Genomic DNA, 17,685 nt, shown 5'->3' with positions numbered 1-17,685 from the left:
GCAGCGGCTTCTGGAACGTGCCCCAAATTGAGTAGCTTGTAGGGGGGACGGTGCCTTACTCAAGGGCACCTCGGCAGTGGCTTGGAGGTGAGCTGACACCTCCCACCGTCGACTCACATTCGGTTGGATGTTCTGGCAGGAGCAGGATTTGAACCCCTGATGGCTGGGTGATCCTGTCTTCAAGATGATTTGCTCTACCGCTGAGCCACTGCCGCCCCATAGCCAGAGTAAAACAGAATATTTGTGCATAAATGAGCAGATTGGAGAAAGAAGAGTGAGGCTACAGGGAGAAGAAATAGCAAAGATGGAGGATTTTAAATACCTGGGTTTAACCGTCCAGAGCAATAGTGAGTGCATTTAGGAGTTGAAGAAACGGAAAGACTTGGTGTTAGAGCGGAGGATGCATAAAATAAGCTGATATGGAAAAGTATGACACTCTGTGGCAACCGCAAACGAGACAAGCCGAAAGAAATAAAAAGATGCTAATTGTTTTCACACAAAAATATTTAGATAGAGTGAACTGCTGGATAAACAGATTAGACAAGGCAATTTGAAAATGGAAAATACACCTCAGCTACTGCTCTCTAGTGGACAAACTGAGTAATTTGGGTACTTTCTGTTATTTACCTACATGATAAAATAAAAAAAATAAAAAAAGCATTTGGCAGTTCCATACTTACATAAGACTATTCATACAGAGGTTGAAAACAGTCTGATAGCCCGTCCATTTTTACTGTCAGTAAATCCCTTAAGGTTAATTCTCTCTTTCATATTCTGTACTCTTTTTGAAAAGCAGACACAATATCCTTTCCACCTTCTCCTCTCACTCACAATTTCATTCTTGACCCTCCTCCCTTTTTCTGTTTGCCTGCCTCCTTCAGTTTCCCCTCCACTCTTTCCTCCCTATGTCAGTTCTCCCCACTCCCGTTCTACCGTTTAGACTGCAGCAGAATCTCCTCAGCCTTCTGTTTTTCTTTAAGTAGACTCTGCAGGTTAAGGATTTCCCGCTGGTAAGAAGCTCTCCTCCCCTCTGTTTCTTCCTGTAACACGGCCAGTTTGGTTGACGCTTGCCTCCGGTAGACCTGCATACACACACACACAGACACACACAGACACAGGAATGAGATGTGGAGTGTTGCTATGACGGAGGTGAATTTACATGAAGGACAGCAGAGCAAAGACAACCGGACCGGAGGAGGTGGAGTTGCAAACATTAGGATGAGGTAAGAAACTCATACACATAGTGACCTTCTAGGTAGTGAGTGTATCTAATATCTATTTGTTGGTTGGGTGTGTGCATGTATTTTTCATTAAGTTATAGTTTTATTAGATTTTATTCATATTAAGTTGTCTTTAGCTGTTGAGCTGCAGATAGTTCAGAAGCACTGCAGGCAGCATACACACTCATACAAGTGGAACACACGTCATTTGTTATGTGGACTAGCCAGTCTCAGTGGATGCAGATACACTGAGACATGGCAATAAAGCTAAAAAGTCAATGAAAGAATGAACCGAAAGCAGTAAACGGAGATTTATAAAACCAAAAAAGGCAGATAGTACTGTGTGCTGCTGGAGGGCGTTACTAAAGACAGGACTAAATAATGAAATAATAGTGTATGTTTGCAATTTGCTAGCCTTTTTTGTGTACACTCAAGTTTATCACTCTGCAGGTTTCCTGGATTATATGGTAGCTGGTGTCTGTTTTGGCTTATGAGGTATGTTGCATTTAAGAGCATTTAAGCAAATAGATGACACTGATTTTACTACAAGTCTGTACATCAAATGATATCCTTCCCCTCCTTTAAAATCAAGTTACCAGGATACAACATCAGTGGCCTGCTCACTGTTGTACAATAATATCAACAGGAAGCAACCAACCCCAAAATGCTTCAAATGTGACCCTCCTAAAAGAACATTTTGTCAGAGCAACACAACGGTTTCAAACACATTTTTTTATCTAATTGATTTTAGAAAGCAGGGGATCCATATCTAATCTGATCGAAGAGATCTAACAGTTGAAATGAACATGAAAAAGGTAAATTGTGAAATTGTTAAAGTATTTCTCATTAGATTACTGTACTATAATTAGAAGGGTGTAACAAAATACTTCTGAAACATGCTTTCTAATTACATGAAGATTGTTGATACCTCCTCAAAGACCTCAAAGTTAAATTTAATATTTTGGAAGATTTGGTGTTAAATTGAATATAAATCAATAAGAATCATACCTACATGTAAATGTTTATGTGGTGCTCCCATGTGAGTTTACAGTTACTATAATTAAATGACAGGTGTGTATGTGTGTCTGTCAGGTCCTGCAGTATGACATTTTTAAGATGTGGATGTAGATGCATGTGATGACGTCTGTCGCACCTCTTTCATAGCATATTCAATTCCAGGGGGCGACACTCTACAGAAATAAAAGATGTGAAAGTAATAACCAAGGCTTTGAACCAGAATTTTTTGCCAATTATAAATGAGTTTGTTTGGGGGCCAGGTGTACAGAAATGAGCAAACCAAAAGATTGCAGTTACAACTTTTCCTTTTATTTCTCTACTCACAAGTTCAATAGAAACACCATTAGTTGTCAGTAGCACATCGTACACCTTGAGCTGATTCATGCCTCGTCCAAACTGTGCCGGATATTTTTGAAAACGCAACTTTTTGTCACCACGCATAGAAATAGATTTGTGTCCACGACAGCGTTTTCGAAAAAATCTCCGTCCACACGTATCCGGATCAGTGCGTTGAGCAACACGTTTATAAGCAGAACTACTCCGAGACCGACAGGAGAAAGGACCGGGATGTGTGGAAATTCACGCCGTTCCTCCTGGAGGACGACCTCCATCAGAGTTCTCCCACCAGCAGCCAGTGCGTCCCAGTCTGACCCAGAACTGGCTTCTGTGTGTTTAGCAAGGAATGTGAATGAATGAATGAATAAATAAATATATAAACTTTATGACTCATCAAGAGAAAAACAGACGAACAAATACTCAAGAGTGAAGCTGAGTCAAGCACGTTCTTCGACTGGAGCTGTTATATTTCAGAAAATAGGCAAAATAGACTTTTCACTCTGTCCATTCTGTATGTACGAAGACAACAACCGCTGTAATGACGTCACAGTGATTTTCGTTGCAGAGAGACACCCCCCAGATAGAAAAAGTTGTGTATACAGCGTCCACACAACAACGCAGACCCGGCGTTTTCAAAAAACTTCACCTTGGCCAACGTTTTCAAAAAGTTGCGTTTTCGTCCCGGATATCTGCGTTGTTGTTTTGGACGGAAGGAGTAACCGCAACAAAAAAGTTGAGTCTTCAAAAAGATCTGTCACCGTGAAAACAGGGACTGTAATGCTTTAGACCAGGGCCTTTATACCGTTGGTAATGACCAACTGACCTATCAAAGGAAAATAACCCAAACTCATCCATACTATTGTTGACAAAAATGAACAAAAATCATTTTAAAACCATATGACACATTATTCCACCACTCATGGTAACTGTCTGCTTAAAGGTCCCATATTATGCTTTTTTTAATTCATGTTATTCAGCTGCCAGATGTCTAACTACATTGTATTTAAAATGCCCCAAAGTGATCAGTGGTCCTCAATATCTTTGACTGAATATTAAAAAACCACTTACGCCCCAAAACGCTCGGTGTTGATGAGGCATAGCTCAGAGCTCCCTATCTGCAACCCCTCGCCCCCTCTGCATGCCTTCTATCAATACCTCATGTGCGTTTTGTTTGCATATGCCACTTGAACGTGTGCAACTACTGATCAGTCTGGAACTTTTTTAACTTTCAATAACTTCTTTACTACGTATTTTGCTCTTATTTGTCTCGTGTTTGTCTCTCTAGTTAATAACTGTTGATTTCTCTGTGCTGCTTTCTCAGTCAGCCGAACGTGACTCTGTTGTTCATTGTGTAAACACATGAGCTGATCATATTGACCAGTAAACATCGAAAATAATTTAAAACACAATGTTTTTAAATGGGACGAATATCAGTGGCGAAGACAACAGATGTTTACAGACAGAACATAATTAACGCTGTTTCTCGACAATCGTCACGGACAATGAGAAATCGCTGGGAGCAAAACTAACGCAGTCTAAATGACACATGCGAAAGGTAAGCCAAAGAGTTCGAGTACTGTATATGGCTGTTGGGCTCCGTCTCGATTTTCTCTATTCTGCATTCACAAAGCTACAGTGAGGAAAATACAGGAGTACAGTATTACATTCTGTAATGCAGCGGTCCCCAACCTTTTTTGCGCCACAGACCAGTTTCATCTAAGACAATATTTTCACGGACCTGTCTTCATTTGCTCGATAATCATTAATGACGCCAGGACATTCATTCATTCATCTTCTGCTGCTTCATCCGCCGTAGTGGGTCACAAGGAGCTGGAGCCTAATTCAGCTGGCATAGGGCGTGAGGCGCGACACTGCGGGCACGACACCAGAGCACCGCGGAGCCACACACAAAGACGGACAACCATGCATACACACACTCACTGCTACGGGCAATTTGGGGCCGGCCAATCAACCTGAAGCGCATCCTTTTGGAGGTGGGAGGAAGCCGGAGAATCTGGAGAGAACCCACGCAGACACGGGGAGAGCATGCGAACTCCGCAGAGAGCGGGACTCGAGGCGACAGCGCTACCCACTGCGCAACCGTGCCGCCTGACGCCAGGAAAGCTGTAGTCTAATAATAAATCTTCTGCATTTTATGTAAAATTCTGACATCAACAGACAAGAAACAACCTTTTTTCCATAAATTGATAACATCTCTGTAAACGAAATAATTGTAAGAAATAATTATATTAAAAAATCGACTGAAGTGACTGCACTGATGAGGTTTATTTTGAAATATAGCGACTTACAATCAGTGGATTCAACAGAGGAGAAACACTGATCATTTCCAATAACAGGGTGAACAAGTCAATCAAATAATAATAATTATAATAATGAGAATTAGTGGTTGGGGACCGCTGATCTAGGGGTCACGGGAGACAATGACACCTGAAGTGTGTTCTGGATGTCCAGTCTACTCTGCAGTTTGATTATCTTTACGGTCACAGCAGAAAATCCCGCTCCACAAAGACAGGAAGTTGGAAATAGAAGCAGGGTTTTCGATACTTTTTGGACGTTCTCAGGATAATCTGCCTTGACTTTAATCCAGAACACTGACGCGGTTGTGGGCGCTTAATTTAGGGGTAGCGGCTACCTGTCATGTGACCGAGACCTGTCAAGTGTGACAGACGCATGTATTCATCTGTGCGTCATTCCCTACAGACGTCACTTTTCAAAATAAAACATCTTTCAGACTCCGAAATAAATAAAGCCAAAGTAATGTAAATTATTTTTTCTTTCTGTGCGGCCCGGTACAAAATGACCCACGGACCGGTACCGGTCCGCGGCCCGAGGGTTGAGGACCACTGCTGTAATGGATACAGAATCAGTCACTTATATCTCAGCCAGATTACCTGTCTGGGTGTAACTTCTCCAGACAGGATAGGAAATCAAAGAAGACCCTAGAGCTAGTACACACTGATTTAGCAGGCAGAACTCGGAGCATGGAAGTGCAATGATATGTGCAGTCTTTTACAGACGATTATTCAGGCACTATGTTCGTGTACTTTCTCAGGTCCAAGACTGACACAGTCAAGGCCACAGAAAAAATTCTTGGCAGATGCAGCTCCATATGGGCAAGTCAAGTGTATTCGTTCAGACAACGGCACTGAATTTATATGTCACGATTTTCAGACAGTGTTAACCAAAAACAGGATTAGACACGAGATGTCAGTGCCTTGCTTGCCCCACCAAAATGGTACTGCAGAAAGAGGTTGGCGAACACTTTATGAGATGAGTAGATGCCCACTGATTGAAAGCGGGTTACCTGATAACTTGTGGAACTATGCTGTTCAGACCTCCGCATATGTGAGGAATAGGAGCTACAATAGGCGCACAAGAAAACAGCATATGAGCTGTTCACAGGTAATTTTTTCTGTAATTTCTCTTTCTCTGTATACACTCCTGTAACTCCTCATTCCACCACCCAGTCTCCTTAGCTACATTCCTTCCAGATGACACACCAAGTACTCTCCTACCTGTCTCCCTGATCACAGTAGCTGCAGCTGTCCAGTCATCTGGAAGCACCTCCTGACCACCCAGAGCCTGTCTTAACTCCTTCCTAAAAGTCATGCAACACTGTTTCTTTTTGAGCTTCCACCATTTCGTCTTCTGCTCTGCCTTTGTCCTCTTCATCTTCCTGACCACCAGAGTCATCCTACACACCACCATCCTACGCTGTTTGGTTACACATTCTCGCCTACAACTACTTTGCAGTCACTGATCTCCTTCAGATTATACCGTCTACACAAGCACACCTTCGATTTCTAGCTGCAGACTCATCACTCTATCTGACACTCTCTACTTCCCGGACATTCCCAACAAACTCCTTCTTCAAGATAACTCCTGCCTCATTTCTCTTCCTATCTACACCATGATAGAACAACTTCAACCTTCCTCCTCTGCATCATGTCAACCAACTTTGTACTTTGTACTCTTGTTATTCCTCTTTTTTCTCTTCCTACGAACACACTTTCCACCTTCTTCCACCAACAGTAGTCCAATTTCCACCGGCACCCTGTAGGTGAACAGCACCGATGGCAGTCGTTAACTCGGGCCTCAGCCGAGCCGTTTCGGAAGTCATTGACTTGATTCGCATGTTTGATTTGGCAAATGTTTTACATCAGATGCTCTTCCTGACATAATCCTCTATTTATCTGGATTTGAGACCAGCACAATAAGACACTGACTTGTGCCCTTTCGATATCAGATTACCAAGAGAAAACAGCATATAATCCAAAACTACAAATATAATTGCTGTTTGATTATTTGTGAACATATTGTTTTTTAGGTAATTTAGTTCCCAAGAAGATGATTTACCATATAATATATAGCTTACAGTGGATATTCAAAGCACGGAGGACATGCCAAAAGAGAGTACTACAGATGCAGTATTTGCTTTGATGATGTTGACAGAGAAGTTCAGAGAAGGCCAAACGGAGCTGCATTGTGTTTTTGTAGATCTAGAGAAAGCTTATGACAGGGTGCCCAGAGAGGAACTGTGGTATTGTATGAGGAAGTCTGGAGTGGCAGAGAAGTATGTTAGAGTGGTGAAGGACATGTATGAGGACTGTAGACAGTGGTGAGGTGTGCTGTAGGTGTGACAGAGGAGTTCAAGGTGGAGGTGGGTGCATCAGGGATTAGCTATGAGCCCCTTCTTGTTCGCTATGGTGATGGACAGGCTGACAGATGAGGTTAGACAGGAATCTCCATGGACTATAATGTTTGCAGATGACATTGTGATCTGCAGTGAGAGCAGGGAAGAGGTGGAGGAGAGTGTGGAAAAGAGCAATGGAGAGTGTGGAAAAGAGGTGAAGAAGCGTGCACAGGCGGAATGTAACGGGTGGAGAAAAGTGTCAGGTGTGATATATAATAGAAGAGTTTCAGCAAAAATGAAAGGAAAGGTGTACAAAACTGTGGTTGTTTGGTCTAGAGACAGTGTCACTGAGGAAAAGACAGGAGGCAGAGCTGGAGGTAGCAGAGATGAAGATGCTGAGGTTCTCTTTGGGAGTGACCAGGAAGGATAGGATCAGGAATGAGTACATCAGAGGGACAGCACATGTTAGAGTTTTTGGAGATAAAGTCAGAGAGGCCAGACTGAGATGGTTTGGACATGTCCAGAGGAGAGATAGTGAATATATTGGTAGAAGGATGCTGAGGTTTGAACTGCCAGGCAGGAGGCCTAGAGGAAGACCAAAGAGGAGGTTTATGGATGTAATGAAGGAGGACATGAAGGTAGTTGGTGTGAGAAAAGAGGATGCAAAGGACAGGGCTAGATGGAGGCAATTGATTCGCTGTGGCGACCCCTGAAGGGAAAAGCCGAAAGGAAAAGAAGGAAAAGAAGATTGTTCTCTAGGTAATGTAGTTCTCAAGAAGATGATTTACCATATAATATATACCTTACAGTGGATATTCAAAGCACGGAGGACAAATGGGAGACATGGGACAGCTTGCATTAAATACCTAATCATTTGCCAGATTTACTCACTCCCTAAGATACACTCAACAAACTGCTTGAAGTAGCCCAGTCGGCTGGGATAGGTTCCAGCACACCACAACCCGTGACAGCGGATGAAGTGGATTTAGAAGATGAATTAATGAATATTTTATAATTTATTGTGATTGAAATTCTTAGCTACCAACAGAAAAAACGAAAACCTAAGGCTGTACTTATGTTTATTTTCCAATGGACATTTAGTGCTCAATATAATTGATAATCACACAAAGCATTTCACAGTATAGCATCTCACAATATCCCAAGGCTATCAGGAAAGCCTCTTGTTTTAAAGTTTGAGTTGCCAACTCTAACAAAACCAATGCTGTCATGGTTAGAAATCTGTGACTGTTGCTGAAGAATGATGGTTTTGTGATGAGATTTCAGATATGAAGACTTGTTTAAAGGTGTGATTGCTGTGGCAGAGAATAACATTGTACAGATAGCATAGATAAGTAATACTCTTTGTTGTTGGGTGTCATTAACATCAGAGAAAGGATATAGTGACAGCATTTCTGCTAATAGCAAAAAACAAACTTCACTGGCATCAACAAACATGCTTGTTTATCGTTTATATCAATTTAAGAGACCTCTTTGGGGTGGGAAAAACTTTGTCTATCAGAGTAAGCATGGTCACAGGGAACACAATGTGAAATTGCTCTGAAGCAACAGGTGTCAATAATGGGTTTTATAGTTTAATGGCGCAATTTCATGAAGTTTGGTTGCATGATGATCCATGCAACCATGAGGGGCTGGAGCAACTGTTGCAGTAGTTTTCTTAGGGTTCATTCACTATTTTTCTATCCATATGTAACACAGTGGGAGTAACAGGACGTTTAAAGCTTAATGCTACCGATGAATCAAATGACCTTAGGCCACAACATGGCACCATTACAGGACTTTTAAAGCTTCATGCTATCGATGAATCAAATGACCTTAGGCCACAACATGACACTATTATTGTAACAATCTCAAAGCATTTTAAGAGACCTCTTTTGGGGTGGGAACTGTTTTCTACTAGAGTAAGCATGGTCATAGAGAACACATTGTGAAATTTCTCTGAAACATTTATTTATTCAGTTCATCTTTCTTCTTTCCAGACACAACATATTTCACTTTCATCAGTGTTGAAACATCATCAGCAACATCCAAAAAGAAAAAAAAAAGGGTTAACGGGTAGAAACCATTGGCTTGTAAGATTCCCGTCCCCTAAATTATCAACAAAACATCTCTCTCATTTGAATATGTAATTAAATATGACATTAAAAGTCTTAATCCAGCTCATACATTGAATTTTGACAGATGTGCGTACCCCTATCCACTTCCAGATATTAGCCTTTTACCCTAGAGTATAACCATGTTTACATTCTTCCTAGGAACACAAGGTTTGTTAACATCATGGATAGTCAAAACAAGAATTTGACCTTGCCAGTGTTCTCCACAAGAATATAATGATCATATTAACCTCTTTCAGCAGACAGTGTTTATACGAGAATTAACCAGTTTGTTACAGACACTTTAACAGTTTCACATGGTATTATATTGTCAAAAGATATCAACAGACCCTTTAAAGTCTCAAGTTAATGTTATCCCATGTTATCACAAATACATGTTGTTGTTTTTTATGTTTGTTTGTTATTTTGTTCATTAATCCATGTTTCTGACATCAATGATGTTGATTTTTTCGACTGTTCCATGAAATACTTGACGTGTCCAAAATTGTAGCGCTCCCAATATTGAAGTGACTCTGTTGTACTGATCTTTGGTGTAGTAACAATTCTTGCCCGTCTTTATTGCTCATATTTCACCAACTCGTCTGCACTCCTAATCACCATTGTTTTCATCTGGTCCGGAGAAAGCCAATTTGTTTTGATGAAGATCCTGCAGTTGTTCGTCCAGGTGTTGTCGATCAGCCCATTCTTTTTCAGTTGTCGAGCTTTTTTAGCAATATCAGCATTCTTTTTAGGGAGATTCTCGTTAATGTAGACATTTTTTCCTTTCAGTTTGAAGCCATGTTTCAGAAGAGCTATCTTGTGTTTACGATTTTTGAATTTTATCAGCACTGCAAGTGGTCTCCTACCTCCAGATGGTAATGGGTAACATTTCTCAATCAGGTCCGGATCTATAGTTATATCCAGGTCTCTCAGTTGAGAACTCACTTGTTGCTCCAGAGATTCGATGTCAGCGCTAGCCATAGCATATCTGTAATTCCTCTGCTTGATTTTGATTCCAGTGATGATCACATCATTTATACGAATGCTTTGTTCCAAAGCATCCATTCTTTGTTGTCCCTGTTCCAAGACAACAATTTTTTGGTATTTTTCATCCATGTCTTTCTGCATTTCTTCATTTTGTCCTTCATTTCTTCCAAGGCATCTAGCACCGGTTTCAGCTTTTCTTCTAACTTTTTATCAAAGTCACTCCCTAACTTATCAAAGTTGCTCTTTAACTCACTCTTTAATTCTTTCATAGAGACCATCTGGTCTTTCGTATCCTCCGATTTTCCTTTTGGTTTCGTCATTTTGCAGAGAATAAGTGAGAGTCAGTCTGGGTATGAGTTAGAGAGATAGCAACAACAGGAGACAGAAGAAAGACGTCTGCTCCCGTTGAGAGCCGGAAGTCTTATCATCATAGTTTAGTGGAGCAATTTCATGAAGTTTGGTTTGATGAGCCATGCAACCAAGAGGGGCTAGAGCAACTAGTGCAGTAGTTTTCTGAGGGTTCATTCACTATTTTTATCCATATGTAACACAGTGGGAGTAATATATAATTGTCATGGTCTTGGGCTTCATGTATTTTTTCTCAAAAAATGCATTTAAAGCATTGCATTTAATGCATTTAAATTTGTAACCTATATGTTATCTTTGTGGTTTGGTGATCCTGTGCATGAGTTTAGTGCTCCTTTACATGTGAAGTATTAGGAACCAATGGACTAAATTTGAGGTATTCTGGCAGACACAACTCCACTGGGATCTAACAAAACCAATCACGATTAAACAATCAAATATACTGTATATGAATATTTGACCATAATGTATCAGTTATTGTAATGTATTTAAATACATGCATCGAGACACTAAAAGTTCAAGTGTACTGTTTATATTTTAACAGTATGTAAAGATAAGCAACCAAGATTTTTTATAAAAGACTAACTTTTCCATGAAACTATTGTCAAAGATGAAAAATCTGACACCAGCAACAAATACATAATCAAATGGAGCAATGGCATAATTCAGAAAACCTTCGCTAAGCAGCTACTTGGACAGCAAAGGTCAAAGTGATCATCATCCACAAGCCACAACGAAAGGACAGGAGGAGAGAGGACAGAGAGCATAAGAGATGTTCTTACAAACTGATCACAAACACGCAGAAATGAAACCAGATTTAATGAACAATGGTGAGCATAGGGGCTTTCTGCAAGACTGTAAGAGAATCAGATGGTAGATCATTCATTGTTAGAACAATGGAAGATTATTTGGTTTGTCAGGAAGCAAAAGTAAATAATATTCTGTAGCATAAATCATAACATAAAAAAACACAACTCTTAACCCTAATTTAATTTGTATTATAGAGATGTTTACTACAGATCAGTTTATAATTGGGTGCTTTATGTTGCCAATATTTTATTTTTCCTAGTAATCAAGGTATATCACGGATACATGGTAAAATGGTATTTAATGATTTGCCCTCTGCATCTGTCTTAAATCTTCACGGTAATTTTTTAAAATATAAAAAGGGTCCCTTACTTCAGATATGAGCACTTTATGTTTGTATACTATTTTGTCACAACACTTGACTGAGGATAGTATTTCTCAATACAGTAGAGCACGTTTCTGCAAGCGCACACATAGCGGTGTCTCGTAACCACTACCAGTTCACTATTTGGGTTTTATCTTTAATTTATCTATAGCAGTGGAGCCAGGGGTATTTCACAGTTGCTTTTGCTGTTTTCTGAAGTATAGTTTTGATTTACTTTGGTTACTTTTTGGACTATTTCTTGGAATATGATCTTTACATTTGTTGATGAAACTTACATTTGGCTTTCTTGGTAAAGCTGACGTTTTCAAATGTCAGCTTTGGTCAAGGTCCTCCTTCCCTCCTCATTAGTCATTCATTCATTTATTTTCCATACCACTGCATCCATTATTACAGGAGGTGAGAGGAAGCCGGAGAACCCACGCAGAAACGGGGACAACATGCAAACTCCGCACAGAGCGGGACTCGAACCAGGAACCACCTTGCTGTGTGGCGACAACAGTGCCCGCGCTGTGCCACCCCCTTCCTCATTGTTAGTCATAAATTTTATAGTCTATCCACACACACGCACACACACACAGATAGAGAGCACGATAGAGAGAAAAAGAGAGAGAGTGAGTGAGAGTGATCGAGAGAGAGAGAGAGAGAGAGAGAGAGAGAGAGAGAGAGAGAGAGAGAGAGAGAAAGAAAACTGATTGTGTTCCTACGATTGATACAGAAGGAACTGAATCTTTCTGAAATCTGTTTCATATGTTTCAGAAGCCTTTTTAAAGTAACAGACTGGTGGTTAAAATATTTAACAGTCACAGAGAGGCCTGCTGGGCAATGGCCAGCACAACATTCACCTATTCAATCTATATTTCATGGTCATAAATAAATTAATGACTGACTTTTCTTTATTTAGCATATGCCTAACAGGGACATGTTTCTTGAACATGTATGCAGGTTAAGTAAAAAGGACTAAGAACTTGAACTATAGCGACAAAAAAACGGTCTGATTTTTACTGAAACTTCTCCATTTTGTTCATCCCTGAATCATAGAGCACACATAAGATGTGATCCAGTCCTTTCTGACTAGATGGAAATTTCAACATTTAAGCCAAGAGAGTGACGAGCAGAATCAAAATTAGCCATGACCTTACATCAAGTATTATCTAATGTCTAGAGCACTGTCATTCTGTCACCACATTGCTGGGATCAGATCTTGATCTTATGTACCCCTCCATGGACACCATGCCTGCTTCCACAAGGAGTCACCGTAACAGGTTCTTAAAGACAGTCTCCAATGCTTTTCTGAGAGAGTTGCAAAAATAAGAGCAGCTGTATTGCTGACAACACATGTGACACTTGTTCTAAATGTATGGTGGTTCCAAAAAGTTAAGTTTTCCTGCAAGAGAAAGCTTAGTCACAGTAACAAAGGAGATAGATCCAAGTTGATATACCTGCTATGGTAAACTACTTGAAATGTATTAAGAGTAATTTGAGAAGTACTGAGATGATGACTAGCCCTCACAACCCGCCAGAAGCAAAACAAGCAATGTAGACCAGCGGTCCCCAACCACAGGCCATTGTTTTCTATTTATTTATTTATTTATTATACTGTAAGAATTCCCAAAGGGAAACTAGAAGACCACTCTAGCACGCGTTTGTAATCACATACATGAAATACATAAAAGAGTTTGCTGCAAGACTAAAACAAGCATTGATCTCATAAAAACTTGACTGCCTTTAATGGGGTTCAACTATGAGAATACATGCAAACAAAAAAAAGTAATCCCTCACATGTATATATATAGTTTGTACAGGCCCTGTAACACACACACACACACACACACACACACACACACACACACACACACACACACACACACACACACACACACACACACACACACACACACACACACACACACACACACACAAGGGCCCTGTGGGCGTGCAATAGGTAGGAGGTAGAGTGGCAGGCAGCTCTGTCGTGGTGCGCCCTTAACTCTTAGACCCCTGACCTATTTTGGACATTTTTTGGTACCTGTGATATTTGTCTCTATATACCACATTAAAAATGATTTAACATACCCATGCTTGGTATTTTTATCTTCAGCACAACTTCAGCTATATGAACAGATAGTTATTATTTCCCTATAACTTACTATATTTACATATTGGGGGAAAATAGACACAACTTCGAAAATAGAAAAATTGTATTTTATTACACATAAAAACCAAAAACATGCTCAAATTGATTTTGAACTCCAAATAGGTTGCAATGGCTTCTAACATAACTCTATACATTTTGTGTCTCTTATGTCACTCTTCAAAGGAGTTTTTCAAAATAAGACACAGTGCCACATGAAATGCACAAACATATTGGAGACATATTTGCATCACGTGACAAAATGCACGAATCACGGCACATGTTTGCATCACCTGACAACATGCATGAATCGCGAGACACGTTCAAATTATGTGCATACATGCATCCCCGCTTGTACTATGGCGACTGTATGGACAGAAATATGGCGCCTGCCATCTGATTATACCAATAAAAAAAGCCATTTGAACGGCTTGTCTTAGATCAAATGTAAACAATCATATATCCAGTTTTCCATGGTCAAATCAGCTCCAAATGAAAACCGGAAGACTGTTTCACATCTATACTGCTGCGTAAACATGAGCACAGCAATCAAAGTGACATACTTTATTTTTTATGAATGGTTTAAAAACATCATGTGATCTGAACGCGGGTGCGCATCCATAGTGTAATAAGGGTTAATGAGCAACTTCTAAAGGGGACGGTGCCTTGCTCAACGGCGCTTCAGCAGTGTTCACTTCAGAGTGTGACCTGACATCTCCCACTGTCAGCTCACACTCCGAAATGACTGGGCAGGAGCAGTAATCGAACCACCGATCTTGGATCATGGGATGACCCACTCTATCGCTGAGCCACTGCCGCCTCAGTAGGTGCTGGGCCGCAGAGAACATTTGCATTTTTCTTTTTTTATTGTTTACCAGTTCAAAGGTGTTTTATTTTGAAAAGTGACTTCTGTGTAGAGTGTTGCACAGACGAATGCAAGCATCTGTGCCACTTGACTGGTCAGTTTGCTTTTGTGAGATGGACCATTATCCCTCAAACTATTTGTTGACTGTATCACTGCTTTTATTCATTCTTCCTTCCCCAGAACATGACTCGAAGATGAATTGTCCTCAGTCTGAGTCAGAGGAGAAAGACTGTCCTTCACCTGAAGAACTAGACTGTAAAATCTGTTACCAACGTTACAATGCCCACAACCGCAAACCTAAGATCCTGGACTGCCTGCATCGGGTCTGCACACATTGTCTCATCAAGATCTTGGACATTGGAGATGGACCAGGCTTCATCGCTTGTCCCTTTTGTCGACACCAAACTGAAGTTATAGAATATGAAGTGTCGGCCCTGCCTGATGATACTAATATAATTTCCCACTTGGTAATTCAGGACCAATCTTGGAGCGCAGACAACAATGGGGGGGTGGTCTTGACTCCAAAGAGCTTCGCCTCCAGCCCATCTCAAGCATCCTCCAACTGCCTGGTGATCACTATCATGGAAGTACAAAGGGATTCACAGCAATCTCCCAGCCAAAACGGTAGCTCTGATTTCTACGGTGAACCAAGACTGAACTCAGAATCAATGGGCTCCAATGGACCAACTGATCCGGATACCATGTCTAAGTTCTGTAACCATGTACCTCGCATCCTGGTTTGGCTGCTGGGATTATTATACTTTGGCTCACTGCCTCTTGGAATCTACTTGTTGGTAATCCAGAGAGTGACATTGGGCATTGTATGTGTCAGCTTGGTGCCATCAAGCCTAACAGTTTGCCTGGTCTACGGGTTCTGCCAGTGTCTATGCCAGGGCATGTGTGACTGCTCCTCCTTGCATTAAGGGCTGATATGATGCTACCACAGAAGTGGATGCCCAAGGTAAATATGCTGTACAGTGGACCCTCATTTAACACAGGGGTTATGTTCCAAAAAGTACTCATGCTAAGTGAAATCCGTGAAGTGCTCCGCTTTATTTTTTACAGTTATTATACAATACTGAACTACTTATACAATGAAATCAGAGACCAAAACCTGTTTTCAGGCCCAGGCATTAAAAAATAAATACAAACATAAACGTTTTCAACAAATAACTATGATAGTTTTAACTTTAAAATAATATTTTTAATAGTCAGTACGAGGTTGGACACAGTGTGATTCACGTGTTTTTCACCGTTCCTCTAACGTTGCGTCTTCCTCACTCCACTCAGCTGTAGCGTCTTTTTCTGCTGCAGGCTGTGGTGCAGGTGTCTTTTTCCGAGAGAAGAATATAGTTATGGGTAATTGTTGGCACTCTTTTTCCTTCTGGACAAGAACATTTTTATAAACAGACACGCCACCTTCGACTGTATTTGAGACCATCCTTACAATGGTCTTGTTGCGGACAGTTACAACCCTTTTTGCATCCTTGTTAAAACTTATTGCTGCTGTCCTCCTTATGTTATTTTCCTCCTTCTTTATGCAACGAACCGAAGATTCATTTATTCCGTAATAGCGCCCGGCAGCCGCATAGCTTCTAACTTCCTTCAGCATGTCCAGAAGTTTAACTTTTTCTACGATATTTAGCATCTTTCTCTGCCTTTTGGGCGCATTGTCAGGTGCTTTTGCCGATGCAGAACGTTTCTTTGACATTGTGGGTTTTGTCATGGACTAAATTTGCCAACTTAAATTTGGCAAGCTGCACAGCGACGAGGCACCAAGACTGTTCACATTGGTCAGTCCTTTAGCCAATCAGGATGCAGAACACAACGCACTGTTAAAAAAATGCATTAAAAAACTGCACCAAAAAAGTCTGTGAAACAGCGAATCCGTGTAAGTTGAACCTTGTTATAGTGAGGGTCCACTGTATATTGAATATATTTTGTGGGTAAATACTGGGCATACAGTTAAATGAAATCTAGATAATGTCTACAATCCTACGAGTCCACAAAGACACTTTGAGTTGATTTAAGCTTTTACTAGACTGAATGAGTCAAAGAAAAGTTGCTAAATTAAACTGTCTTTGACATGTTTTGTCTGGTGGAGAAGTGAATACAGTGTCCCTACATATTTGCAATGCATAATTTATCATTTGTATTCACTCTGTGTTATGTGCATGACTAAGCTTCTCGAAACATTTCAGAGCAAACTTTTCTCCTTTGACTTACATAACGGTTACAACCAACAGAACCCGGTTCCTGATTCCAGAATCACATAAATTCAGCAGAAGTTTTCATTTTTAAGAAGGCTGGTAACACCAGAGGCAGTCCTACTCTTTGCCATTGTGATGCAGTTTGGCCTATACTACTGATAGGTCAAGCCATTGTGCATTTGTCATCTGTTGCTGAAAAGCAAAATTCCTCATTACAGCGTTTAAGACTACGATGAAAAGTCTTAACATGTGCTTAAAGGGACAGTAAAGTCAAAATGAACCAGGTCTGTATTTAAACTACATGATTAACAACTCTAGTCTATATTAATATGTCTTTTATTTCCGAATATATAAGGATTGGGGCCTGACATGCTGTTTTTGTATGTTTTATTTCAGTTTCACAGATTTTCTCAGTAAAATGACCTGTCTATCACTTTTAATATTGTTTACTTTTCACGAGCGCCATAATCACGTGATAATCTGGTCAAAAAAACATTTATACAATATCTCGAGTAGCTCCAGACATGAATTAATTATCCACTAAACCTTGGGAATTCAGAATAAATAATATGGGTTGTCCAAAAATGATCTTACCT

The 17,685-nt window shown here is 40.4% G+C and overlaps 2 protein-coding genes across 4 annotated transcripts in view; one reads left to right on the top strand and one right to left on the bottom strand.

Annotated features, from left to right (window-relative positions):
• The window catches only part of cep89 (centrosomal protein 89), a 77,959-nt gene that overhangs the window by 21,744 nt on the left and 38,530 nt on the right, over positions 1-17,685 (bottom strand). For both annotated transcript variants that reach the window (XM_068318339.1, XM_068318340.1), the window contains one exon: positions 934-1,082. In XM_068318339.1, the coding sequence (XP_068174440.1) occupies positions 934-1,082 (149 nt within the window). The remainder of the gene's footprint in view (positions 1-933; positions 1,083-17,685) is intronic.
• Positions 1,083-17,432, top strand: zgc:165481 (uncharacterized protein LOC100073327 homolog). 2 transcript variants are annotated; one of them, XM_068318341.1, is made up of 3 exons: positions 1,101-1,223; positions 12,277-12,412; positions 15,060-17,432. In XM_068318341.1, the coding sequence occupies exon 3, from the start codon at positions 15,074-15,076 to the stop codon at positions 15,800-15,802; it is 729 nt and encodes a 242-aa protein (XP_068174442.1). In that variant the 5' UTR covers positions 1,101-1,223; positions 12,277-12,412; positions 15,060-15,073; the 3' UTR covers positions 15,803-17,432. The 2 variants fall into 2 exon arrangements, with proteins under 2 accessions (XP_068174443.1, XP_068174442.1); XM_068318342.1 differs by lacking the exon at positions 12,277-12,412 and having other exon boundaries at positions 1,083-1,223.

Source organism: Antennarius striatus, chromosome 1 (assembly GCF_040054535.1).
Source record: "Antennarius striatus isolate MH-2024 chromosome 1, ASM4005453v1, whole genome shotgun sequence".
Lineage (NCBI taxonomy): Eukaryota > Metazoa > Chordata > Actinopteri > Lophiiformes > Antennariidae > Antennarius > Antennarius striatus.
The sequence above is the reverse complement of the archived record's forward strand: the minus strand, read 5'-3'. Positions and strand labels throughout refer to the sequence as shown.

What these genes read in the sequence shown, in the direction of transcription:
- zgc:165481 (XM_068318342.1), top strand. Translation starts at nt 15,074, where the DNA reads ATGAATTGTCCTCAGTCTGAGTCAGAGGAGAAAGACTGTCCTTCACCT.